The sequence below is a fragment of the Microplitis demolitor genome, chromosome 5, assembly GCF_026212275.2.
Source record: "Microplitis demolitor isolate Queensland-Clemson2020A chromosome 5, iyMicDemo2.1a, whole genome shotgun sequence".
NCBI lineage: Eukaryota > Metazoa > Arthropoda > Insecta > Hymenoptera > Braconidae > Microplitis > Microplitis demolitor.
In genome coordinates, this window is record NC_068549.1 from 22,652,636 (window position 1) to 22,664,976 (window position 12,341).

At 33.3% G+C, this 12,341-nt stretch overlaps 2 protein-coding genes across 3 annotated transcripts in view; one reads left to right on the plus strand and one right to left on the minus strand.

The window, feature by feature from the left end:
- LOC103570826 (anoctamin-5) overlaps positions 1-895 on the minus strand; it is a 28,645-nt gene extending 27,750 nt beyond the window's left edge. Inside the window, exon 1 of the mRNA XM_008548703.3 lies at positions 802-895. The gene's annotated coding sequence lies outside the window, so the exon portion shown is untranslated. The remainder of the gene's footprint in view (positions 1-801) is intronic.
- LOC103570828 (anoctamin-8) lies at positions 62-11,515 on the plus strand. Of its 2 annotated transcripts, XM_008548706.2 has the most exons (17): positions 62-355; positions 804-889; positions 4,306-4,466; positions 5,224-5,500; positions 5,574-5,762; positions 6,087-6,272; positions 6,393-6,545; positions 6,629-6,764; positions 7,057-7,112; positions 7,490-7,564; positions 7,635-7,916; positions 8,260-8,277; positions 8,462-8,659; positions 9,544-9,835; positions 10,063-10,395; positions 10,462-10,729; positions 10,795-11,515. In XM_008548706.2, the coding sequence occupies exons 1-17, from the start codon at positions 151-153 to the stop codon at positions 11,345-11,347; spliced, it is 3,468 nt and encodes a 1,155-aa protein (XP_008546928.1). In that variant the 5' UTR covers positions 62-150; the 3' UTR covers positions 11,348-11,515. The 2 variants fall into 2 exon arrangements, with proteins under 2 accessions (XP_008546928.1, XP_008546929.1); XM_008548707.2 differs by lacking the exon at positions 8,260-8,277.
- The last annotated feature ends 826 nt before the right edge of the window (positions 11,516-12,341 follow it).

Consider the following 12,341-nt stretch of genomic DNA (forward strand, 5'->3'; position numbering starts at 1 on the left):
AAAGGGGGTGAGAACGGTTTACTAGAAAAAGAAGTGGGGAAGTAGGGTTGGTGTTGCGACAACGACGCCATGCGGGAGTCAGTATAAGCGCTCGGGTTGTAGGTGAAAGGACCTCAATAACGAGTTCCAGCCCGATCCGGGTTGCTAATTATGCCAGGCGGCGAGGGGTCCGACTCCTCGATAAATTCATTAACAAACGTTAATAACAATGAATCGCGTTTGCCTACGGCCAGTGAGTCTGTTATCAACAATGACAGCTTGTGCGCGGATGATTGTGGTGATAACGCGATGACACTCGGTGATGGGGTCAGGAGGCGAAAGGTCATAAGGGCTGCTAAAGAAACACTCGATAAGGGTAAGAAATTTTTAATTCGTTTTTTTTTTTAAACAAGTTTTTTTATGGGACTGAGTAATGAAGCGATAAAATTTAGTGATGAGAAAGCTGTCACGTGGATTTTAAGTAATGGTGTGTTTCCTTGAGAGGGTAAATTTGTTTAGTGTTTCGAGGGTAATAAAAAATTTTATTGGGTAATATTGATGTATGTTTAGAGGAGTTTTTTTGGCAGAAGCCAAGTTCCCCTCTCGAATTCGTCGGCCCACTTACGGTGACCGAGTTCGTTCGATAAAAGAGAATGAGGCAGGAAAAAGACTGATACTACTTATTCTTGATATACTTTTTTTTTACTACTTGTACTTGTACTTGCTTGTAATAAAAAAAAATATGAAACTGCTGAGAGCTGCATTTTGCAGGGATTTTTATATTTTTTTATGGAGAAAATGGATGTAAATTATTTTACTTACAGCTTCGAGGCTGCTGAGGCGAAAGATACCATGCACTGGTCATTTGATGACTCCCCGCCGCCTATGGATCCAAAAGGTTCCAACTCAAGTGAGTAGCTGGAAAGAAAATATTTTATTTTAATGGAATTCTTTCAGAGCTTTGTTCCATGTACTGTCACTCAAAAGTTTGTTTTATCTTTTTCTTTTTCTTTTTTTTTAAAGCCTTTGAATTTATAAAGTCAATAATTCAGCTTTATAAATGTATTATTTCCTTGAATTCAAAAGTTTTATACTGAATTTCAAACTTACTTTACTATTGTTGTTACTTTTTTTTTTTTTTATTTATTTAAAAAAAAATATTTTCAGTCAGAAAAATTTTACTTTCGTATTTTTTAAAAATACGCTTAAATACTGGTCGTAGAAAAAAAAGTCATGAAGACTTTTTGTAGAGGATGATAAAAGCTACAAAAAATCACTCTATAACTTTTTCGATATTTCAAATATTTAAGACACAAATTCGATTTATAAGTCATGGCTAAAATGATAAAAAATGCAACTTCAACAGAAGAGCTTTTGTAAGCTCCTAGAGCCTGAAATATTCATTCCCACTAAAAAGTCAATCAGATATTTTTTGTAGGGAATTTAAAGAGCTACAAAAAAGATCTCAACAACTTTTACGATATTTCCAATACTTAAGACGTAACAGCGGTATCAAATTTATCTCTACAGAACTTTAAAGTAAGAGATTTCCAGAAGGAGTTTTTGGAGCTTTAAAGGGTCTAGAAGCTTAAATATCGATTTTACAAAAAAAGTCAATCAGATATTTTTTGTAGGAAATTTAAAGAGCAACAAAAAAGGTCCTTATGACTTTTTCGATATTCCCAATACCAAAGGCGCAAATTAGATTTAAAACTCAGATGATCATATTGAGTATGTGTTATATCAAACTGCCGTTATTGAATATGAGACACAAAATGTTATGACTGTGTTTGGTATCAGAGAATCGATTAAACATCGGCAATCATGTAATACATATAATGGATAGTATTATGCTCATGTCAATTATCTATACTATATGTATGAAAATTCTTGTTTAGTGTTCGTTCTCCTGTTATATAAATGTATGTTCACATACATATATATATCCAAAGAAATATGGAAATATGTGCACGTAAATGAAGAGCCATTAATGTGAAGCTTTTAGTACACGAATATGTACTCAACGTAAGTTCTTATCGAATTGGTCACAGCATGCAAAAGCTGTCGCCTGAATGAAGCGATTTCGTCCTTTTGTTTTTTTTTCTGCTCACCCAGCAAAACCACAGCTTCAACTATTTCCATCCTCTCCACAAATAACGACTGAATTCAACCATTTTTATTCTCGGCTTTTTTTAAATCCGTCATCAATCAAGTAACATATTGCTTTTATTTATTTTATTCTACTTCACTCACCAGAAAATATTTAATAACAATACGACTTGGCCATGAAAAAAATAAATTTCAATGCAGGATAAAATGAACCGCGTAAAAAATTTTAAACAAAATTTAATTTCCAGACAATTTAATTTAATTAATTAAATAAAAGAGTGTCCGTAATTGGGTCTGTTACCTCAAGTACATCCTGTCATGCAGAAAAACATTTAAAAAATAATTTACTCAATCCAGTCGACTAATTAAAGTGAAATTTTGATTTTTTAAACTCGGCCCATTTTGTCCTTTGGTAAAAAAAAATTCAACGGGACCTTATTGTACTTTATGATAAATTTATACAATAAATATTAAATATATAGAAGTCAAAGAATTAAATTATGGCAAAAGTTATATATTTATAATAATATGACCCCAGAGACGGGGTATAATAACAATTGGTCTCAATGGAACCGCGAGTACTTAGTCGCACGTGAGTTACCTCTACTGTATTGTAGAATATCATACTACAAAGCATTCTGACGCTAGATGGTCAATGTGACAACTAACATATATATAAACATGTATAGGTATACTATAAAATCGATTTGTTATTACAGAGTCGGTGAACCCGCTGTTATATTTAAAACGCAATCGTCAGATTACCATAATGCCCGTAACAAAAAAAACTATCAATCACACGATACTTCGTCTTTTTTTTTTTTTTGCTGTTAGTCTAGGAACCGGTACCCAAAAAGCTAAATAAAGTGTGGGTTCGCGCAATAGGCTCGATTCTCTTACTGTACTTCTTTGGCACGAATTACGTTGCTTTGGCAGTCATCCAACTCACACGATCCCCTCACCGACATATCTCTCAATCTTTAGGTATACGTACATATATGTAAACATATATCATATACATAGCTCACATATCTGCGAACGACCTAGTCACTTACTTGTACTACTGAATAAAAAAATCATTGTCTGAAATTATTCTTTATCTCGAAATCGCATCCGACATTTGCTATAAATTTTTGATAACAATTTTTTTTTATCAGCACTTTAGAGTCATATTTAATTTTTTTTTTCTATAAATATCACAGCCACTTCCTCAGTTTTTATTAAAATTGTTAACTGACGGGTTAGAGGAAATTTTTTTTAATTGCCCGCTAATTAAAATCAATTATGATTTTCTTAATTATATTGATAGGAATAATTATTATTATAAATTAATTAAATAATTTTTTTAAAAATCCAGTATTTATATTTTTAATTTATATACTGGCTTTACAAATATTTTGTAGAAAAAAAAAAGTGGCTTTCGATGCCCAAAGGACACCGAAATGTGTTTTTACTTTTTTTTGGTACTAATTGATTAAATCCATTAACGCCCGGGGATAAAAAAAATTCTCTCTGACTTCAAAGGGTTGAATAAAAAATATTTTATTGGAATTTTTTCGTTTACGCAACTAATTAAATTTAACGGGAACAGCGAACTCCGTTTATTCATCAATCATTTATTTGTACAATAAAAAAAATAAATCTAATGAAATGGAAAATTGATGTTATTTAATTAAATCAATAAAACAATAATTTTATTGAGTAATTTTTTTTTTAGCCCCTCAATAATAGTCTTGAGAAAAAAAATTCTTATATTATCGTCTTTTTGTGGCTGTTAATTTTATTTTTATCAAGACTATCAAGAAAAATCAATGTCCAATATAATGGGCTAGGAAAATTGTATAACCTTCAATAAATATAAAAACAACAGACTCCGGTTTGCAGACAAAAAACAAATTTTGAACTTTTTTTTTCCAACAAATCAATCCCAAAAAAAAAAAAACTAAAAATATGCACATGTAGAAAATTAAAAAAACTACAAGTGCAATTTTTTAAAATAATTTTTTTTTGTAATTTATCCTTTTTAAAAGTTTATTTTCCGGAGTGATTTTGGAGGGAACTGAATTTTATTTAAATCCACATTCACTCCGACCCGGAGTTTTTATAACAAAATAAACTTCCTTTAGAAGTCAATTTCACATTTACTCCGAATTTATTACGCGTCTATTCGGAAAAATTTTCCAGTATAATAATAACACATATTTACTGAATTTACAGGAATGCGATGTAGTAATGTTGTTTCCAAATGGCGCTAATGACGAAATACTAATGTGGTTATTAGGAAGATTACGTGCTGGAACTCCAGGACTTGTAGTCCACGTTCGACATCACACGTCATCTGATAGCTACGGATTTTATTTAACTGCACCCTTCCCTGTGTAAGTACTCCATTAGCTTCCCAGTACTTTTTACACTAATTATTATTATTATTATAATTGTAAAAAAGTTTATGAGCTCAGAAGTACTCGTGTCGAGTATCTTTCGCCATTTATTTAGCTCCATTTACTTCACTCATTCAAACCCCCAAGTTAATTTTAAAAAATAACCCGGGAATTATAAAAGTTTAAAGTTTAACTCGCGTTAGTTCCACGACCGGATATTTTCAATAACTTCAATTATTATTTTTTTATCGAATTTGCCAGCCGGAAAAGTACAGCCAACTCTGATAATAATTTATTTAATTTAAAAGTTTTAATATTAAAACAGAACATTTTCATTTATTTTAGTATTCTCAGATTATTTACTGCGACATATTCGGGTTAAAAGTATCGTTATATTTGCTATAAAAAATGTCCAATAATTTATTTCTGTTAATTTAAGATTACTCATAAAAATATATCACTTTAAGTACTTCTTTAATTACTTTTATTTAAAAAGATAATAAACGTCAAAATTAGTACCGAAAAAAAATTTCATTATTTATTTTATTTTTTTTCACTTTTACTTTCAGTTCAAATAATAAACCATCAATAAAAATTTCAAAAATAAATCTGAGGCAAAATGGGTCACTAAAAAAAATTTTAACAAAAAAAAAATCAACGGATTTTAGATGAATGAATTTTCTAAAAAAATTTACAGATGATTTTGTCTACGAGTTAAAAATAAAAATATATTTTTTTTTTTTTTTTAAAAAAGATTATTGAAGGCTGCAGAAGAAGTTCATTTACCAAAAGCCCTAAGACAAGAGTACGGCGGAGGATTGAAAGAATTTATCCACACTGAGATAAATTGTTTTGAAGGAAGTGACGACCAGACACTTTTTTTTACCACACAAGAGAGACAATCTCTGGTGTTACATCTTCTTCATACTTTACGAGCGACTCACCAAGATTTATCAAGTCTTCCGGGTGTTAAATTAGTCGAAGGTCAAGCTATCATACCCAAGTGTATTTCTGCGGGCATTATTTCCCAGGTAATTTGCAATGAAAAAAATTCTTCGGTTGAACAAAAATTAATAATAAATGTAATTATAAAAAATGAATCAGGTGTTTCCATTACACGAACTTCCGGCTCTAGAAAAATTACAAAAGAGCTGGGTGAGAGCCTTTTTAAGTCCGCAGCCGCTGGACGAAATTTGTAATTATTTTGGCGTTAAAATAACTATGTACTTTGCGTGGCTGGGACACTACACTACTGCGCTTGTGGTTCCTGCTGCAGTGGGTGTCATATATTGGGTAAACTTTTATTTTCCTGTTTACTCTGTTGGCTTTTAAAATCTGAATCGATTTACACAACGTCTATACCAAAGCACTTTTTATATATTTAACGCCTCCAAATTAACGCTTGTGTACATTTTATAGAATATTGAATCTCGACTTTGAAAGCTGCTTCGTTAGTTTATATTTTATGAATTTTTTTTTTAGTAAAAAAGCTGTCTAAAAATTTTTAAACCTCAGTTTTAATCTTAAAAATTTGAATTTAAGTCATTACGCAAAAAAAAGATTCTGTAGCCAGTCGCCTTGAAGTTAAAAAAAACTAAAATGATTTTGCTGGCGAAGGTCGGCATCATTGGCAGGAATCAAGCAGTAGAAGATGTGGCCTATGTTCTTTTCTCGATTTTCAATGTTATCTGGGCGACTGCGTACTTGGAAACTTGGAAACGTAAAGGCGCAGAGCTGGCCTACAAATGGGGTACATTAGATCAACGGGACGATTTACTTGTAGAACCACGGCCTTTGTTTGTCGTAAGTCTTTATACGTTTCTTCCAGCATCCTATTCAACGAGCGTTTGTTCTCGAGTGGACACTTGTCATAAAAAATGAAAAATCTCAAACTACAGCTACAACTAAAATTATATTTTCAAGGGAACGTTGCAAGTATCGCCCGTTACCGGAAGACTCGAACCCACGTACCCTAATTGGAAACGAAATGCCATCCGTTACTGTATCACCGTTCCGGTTATCGCAGTCTCATTATTTTTCGTCTTCATCGTCATGATACTGAGTTTCCAGATCCAGGTAATTTGTCATCTTTTTGTTACCTTAAAGGTGGAAAATAATAACATCCATTAAATCTCTTGATTATTATTTTTAATTACCAGGACTGGTGGGATGCTAAATTGGAGGCTGCTGGTTACGGCTTCTGGTTGAGTTACGTCCCAAAAGTGCTTTTAGCGATAGTGATAGCAGTGATGGACGAAGCGTACTTCAAAATAGCCGTTTGGTTAAATGATTTGGGTAAAACATTTATTATTGATGTCAAAATAAATAAAATAATAAATCGATCACTGAAAGAACTCAACTTAGCATCTGTGCTTGAATATTTATTGTAAAGATGGTAGAAAAAATTTAAATCAGAGAAAATTGGTCTTTCAGTCTCGATCGCTTATGGAGCTTGACGCTCTGCATGATAGGAAATAGAATAGATCGATAGTGGTGATTAAATAATTAAGAATGAAATAAACTTATTCTTGTTGATAATAAATAGAGGTAGATAGAGTCTTATTTATTTGATGTGTGTTGGACGCAGAAAACTATCGACTTGACACCGAGTACGAGAACCATCTGATCTACAAAGTGGCCCTGGTAATTTTTTTTTGTTATTTATTTATTTTGTAGAGGTATTTTTTTATTAAGTATTTTACTACAAGCGGAATCGAGTTTTTCTACGTCAGTAGATACGGAGTCATGGGTCAGCCAAATTTACGGTTCAATAAATTTAACGACCAAATTATTAACGGTCAAAATAACGTTCAAGAAAATTTTTTTAAACAAAATTTTCAAAATTTCATTTAAAATCAATTTAAAAAACAATTTTAATTTTTAGTCAAAAAAATGAAAATTTGAAATTTTAAAAATAATTTATTTTTCACAAAAAAATTTAATAAAAGTTCTAAATTTTTTAAAAATAAAAATTACTACGTCTGATTTTTTTATAAAATTAATTTAAAAAAAAATTGTAGTTTCAGTTTGTCAACTCATTTCTCTCGTTATTTTACATCGCGTTTTATCTCCAAGATCAAGAAAGACTAAAGGAAGTAAGTCGGATTTTACTAAAATTTTCCTGATTACGACAATTATCATCCTTATCATTGTTTTTTATTAAAGCAATTGGCGGCACTACTGATAGCACGGCAAGTGATAAGTAATTTGAAGGAATCAGCGGTCCCATACCTAATCGAGCAATTGCGACTAGCGCGACTCAGTTTCGAGATGTTCGGGGCCTTGAGTCCCAGCGAAGCGCGATCGCCACCAGAAGACACCAGTCCGTCGACGAAACCTGCAGAGGAGGCGACAGAAAATCAGAAGCCCGATAATAAGGACGACAAGGCAAAGCAACAGCAGCTTCGGACCATCAGCCAAGCGGAATTGGAGAGTTCACTGTACCGAGTAGGACACTCTGCTAATTCTCTACTTAGTGACATTACTTTTAAGGTTTGGTTCTAGACCTCACCTACTCTAGATCGCCAATTTTTTTTAAATCGTCCTGTCCATTAAACATTTCATTTATCATCCGCACATTAATTGGCTTAATTAATTAATTATTTTTTTTTAATTGGTCGATTTAATAAATTAATTAATATGTTAATTAATCAACATATTATTTCATTTTGTCCTTTGTTCTTTGTGTTAATTATTGTTTTTTAAAATTTAATTTAAAAATTATTTATCAAAATTATTTAATAATTTTTTATAAATTCTTCATATCGATCTTCATCGTCGTCACACGCAGATTCAGGCGATCAAAAAGGTAATAGTTTGCTTCACCAATTTATTTATTTATTATTATTGTTATTATTTATTAATTATTTATTTCTGATTTTTGATTTTATTTTTTCACTGCATAAGCACGAGCCCTGCGCTGCTCAAGAGTTTTTGTTGTGTGCCCGTAAAATGAATTTATCGGCCAATAAATAATTATTTATCTATTTCAGTACGACGGCGCATTTTCCGAGCACTTGGAAATGCTATCGCAGTTGGGCTACGTGTGTTTATTTTCATCGGCGTTTCCTTTGGCGGCGATGGCAGCATTACTGGGTAATTTATTGGAATTACGCGGTGACGCTTTTAAACTTTGTTTTGTGTTGCAACGTCCGTTTGGTCGACGGGTATCGAGTATTGGTACTTGGCAAGTAAGTTCATTGGATTTATCAATTATAATTTAATGAAAAAAAAAAAAACTTTTTTTTTTTAGCCAGTAACTTTAGAGAATTTTTTTTTTTAGTAAAATTTCATCATACACTAAAAAAATCGGGAGTAAAATCGGAGTAATTACAAATTTTATTCAAATCCAAATTAACTCCATTACTCAAAGTTCTGGAGTTTTAAAAAATCACTCCTCATATGGAGTAACTGGGAAGTTTGTTTTTTCATCGGAGTAATTTGAGAGTACACTGAATTTTATTTAAAACCGCATTCACTCTGATTTGGAGTATTAGCATTTAAATAAACTCCCCTTTGGAGTAAATTTTACTCCAAACCGTAGCTTCAATATTAAAGTAAACTCCTCTTCGGAGTAAATTTTACTCCAAACTAGAGTTTTTTTTAATATTTAAACTTCAGTCAGGAGTAAAATTTACTCCGAAGAGGAATTTTAATATTAAAGTCAACTCCCCTTCGGAGTAAATTTTACTCCTAACTGGAGTTTCAATATATAAATAAACTCCTCTTCGGAGTAAATTTTACCCCAAACCAGAGTTTTAATAATGAAATAAACTAGAGGAGTTAATTTTATTTAATACTCCGGTATGGGGTAAAATTTACTCCGAGATTAAATAAATGTCACCTGCTCCGCATTTACTCCGGATTTAATCCTCAAATTTTTTCAGTGTATTTGAAAACTAAAAAATATTTAGCTTTGAAATAAAAATTTTTCATTTCCATACGATAATTTTTTTCGAAAATATTTCAAAAATTTGACTTTAGTGTCCCATATATAGTATGATTAAGTGCTTTATAATTAAATAAATAATTAAATTACGATGATGACAATAATGATAATTAAATTGACACGTAGAACGCAATGGAAGCAATGGGTTTAGTAGCAATTTTGGTGAATTGTGCCCTAATTGGTCTGAGTGGTCAAGTGCAGCGCATGTTTCCCGAGATGTCAGCGACGCAAACAATCCTTCTTATCGTCGCCCTCGAGCACATTATGTTAGCAATTAGATTCATAATAATCTGCGCGATACCCGACATTCCAAGCTGGGTCGCTACAGAAATGGCCAAGGTTGAATTTCTGAGGCGCGAGGCTGTCCGAAGGCTGTCATCAACACCGTCCCCGGACCAACAGGCACAGACGGTTATAGGTAAATAGATTATAAACACGCATTTGATGATTTTTATTCCGCACCTCAAGCGCAAGAGTGCCCTCTGCCCGTCTGAAAAAAGAGGGTACGAAATACCCGTTTGAGATGTGGACTTTTTTTTTTTTTTTTTTCTTTTTTTAAAATCAAAATTTAAAAGTAGAGCGTGTTTATATAAAAATGTTAGTATGATATGGCGTTTTGCGCCGATTAACTGGCTTCGAACTCAGGGAGGTTCGTGGTGAGTCCAGCAGACGGTGAAAGCGATGCCGAAGCGGCCCTCATCAGCCAGGCTGGGTCCCACTCGGAGAAAAATGGAGCGAGTCAGGAAGGGACACCTGCTGACACGGGAACGTCTTCAGCGATCCACACCCCAAGCAGTCCACCGACACCCGGGGTATCCGCGATGCCTAAAATAGCAGCGACGCCTCCAGCTCTGGAGACACCTGGTAGTATTGGCAGCACCAGCGACTCCGGAAGTCTCTTCTCAGCGAGCTTCAACACCAGCACTACTCGCGAGTCTCATAATACTCCTAGATGTTCGATTCCCGGTGGAGAGCGGGGTAAATATTTTTTGTCTACTTGCTTTGAATTATTGGGGTAAATAAAATTTTCATGATTTTTACCAGGTCGGCGATCTCGAGACTGGCTGACGAGTGATCGTGACTCATCATCACCTGGTGCTGATCAGTACAGCCATCACTTGACTATCGGTCCCCATGGCGGAGTGGACTGGGTGAGGAAACTTGGACTCGATGGATCTGCTGGACGTAAGTCCAGTGATTCGGAGATCACTGGGGCTCCGGAGAGTAACGTCGAGGATTTGACTCTTCATCGATCCACTGACTGCATTGTGTCTAAAGAATTGGCCTCGTCATCGGACAGCGATCTTCTGAGGTGCGTAAGGCGTGAAAGTGCTGAAGCTTTTTAAAAATTAAGTTATTTTAAATTTTGGTGCGCAGGTCAGCGCCTCCATGGATGCAAACCCACCGCAATCAAAAATTCCGGTTCTCGCCTGAGAAAGAAAAAGCCCGAGAACGTGACCGACATCATTCGGGATCTCAATCCGTACAATTGTCACATCATTTACAGTTACGTGATACGGATTCACGTGATCGTAGGTCTTCAGGTCATGAATCAAGCGGTGGATTATCCAGTGGAGGGCCAGGAAATGACAAAGGAGCTCACGGGATTGGCGCGGCAGGGCTGTCTGATTCGACACGTACTATTTCTAGTCAGGAGGAAGAAAAACCATCGAAGGAAGACCGTGAAGCTAAAAAGACACGTGTTAAGCAGAGTCTGATGAAACGCGCACGTTCGGTGGCGATATTTTCCCTTAAATTAAAAGAACGACGGGCCAGAGAGGCTGAGGTTAAGGCCAAAGAGGCTGAGAGAGAAGCAAGATGGCAACAGCCCCAATCTTGCGTCGGGGGTGAATTGTCTTGTATACCCATTGAGAAACTCATATCCGTTGATGATATTGCCGCGATGGAAGGTCGTAGAATGAACCATTAGTTTATTTTTATCATTGATTTTATTTTATGGTTTTGATAAAAGGTGTTAGTTTAGGAATAGCAATAAGGAATTTTTTGAGATTTTTTCCAAGTGATCCAAGGACTTTCATGGAATTTTTTTAAATATCATTTATTTTTTGACTTTTCAAAAAAAATTATTTTTATACGATCTAATAATCACTTTAAAAAATTCTAGTGTCTAAACTATTGGTTTTACATAAAAATTGATAGATATATTTTTTGTAGAGAATTTAATTTCCTACAAAATTTTACTCTTATATTTTTCTCATATTTTTTATATTTCAGCCGAAATTTTAATTTAAAGTAAACTTATAAAAAATTAGAATAATAAAAATTTGAATGTCTGATTCAAAAATCAAAATTCTACATAAATTATTGAATTTACATAAAAATTGATAGGGACTTTTTTGTAGGAAATTAAATTCTCTAAAAATTTTTACTCTTATACTTTTCTCATATTTTCTATACTTTGGCTGTAATCAGCGATATTCTTAATTTAAAGAATAAACTTGCCTAATTAATTAATTAAAATTAAAATTTCCTTGTTCATCAATGGAAAAAAATTCAAACTATTCCGGAAATCTATGCAACAATCCCCTAACTAACTGGTATAAATTAATTTAAATTAATTTGCTAAGTAGATTATAAAGAGAAACCTAGTATAGATATCAGATTGGACGGAACGACGCACAATGAATCGAGACATCGAGTACGGTAACTTAATAAATAAATTAACAAACATGCCTTTGCGCCACGAAAAAAAAACTAAATAAATAATTTCATAACGATCATCATGACCCTCAACAAATCTCCCAGCCCCTCTCAATCAACAACTCATTGTAAATCGTCAATTCAAATCATCGATTGTAATAAAAAAAATTAAAAAACTAAAAAAAAAAAAAACGCGCTCGGTATGTGGGGATGTATTTGATGATGAACTAAAAATAGCTGCTAGATAATATAGTTACGGCATA

What these genes read in the sequence shown, in the direction of transcription:
- LOC103570828 (XM_008548706.2), top strand. Translation starts at nt 151, where the DNA reads ATGCCAGGCGGCGAGGGGTCCGACTCCTCGATAAATTCATTAACAAAC. An exon ending in TAAAGAAACACTCGATAAGG is followed by an intron (nt 356 to 803) that starts GTAAGAAATTTT and finishes TTTTACTTACAG; the next exon opens with CTTCGAGGCTGCTGAGGCGA. An exon ending in TGATCTACAAAGTGGCCCTG is followed by an intron (nt 7,113 to 7,489) that starts GTAATTTTTTTT and finishes AAAAAATTGTAG; the next exon opens with TTTCAGTTTGTCAACTCATT.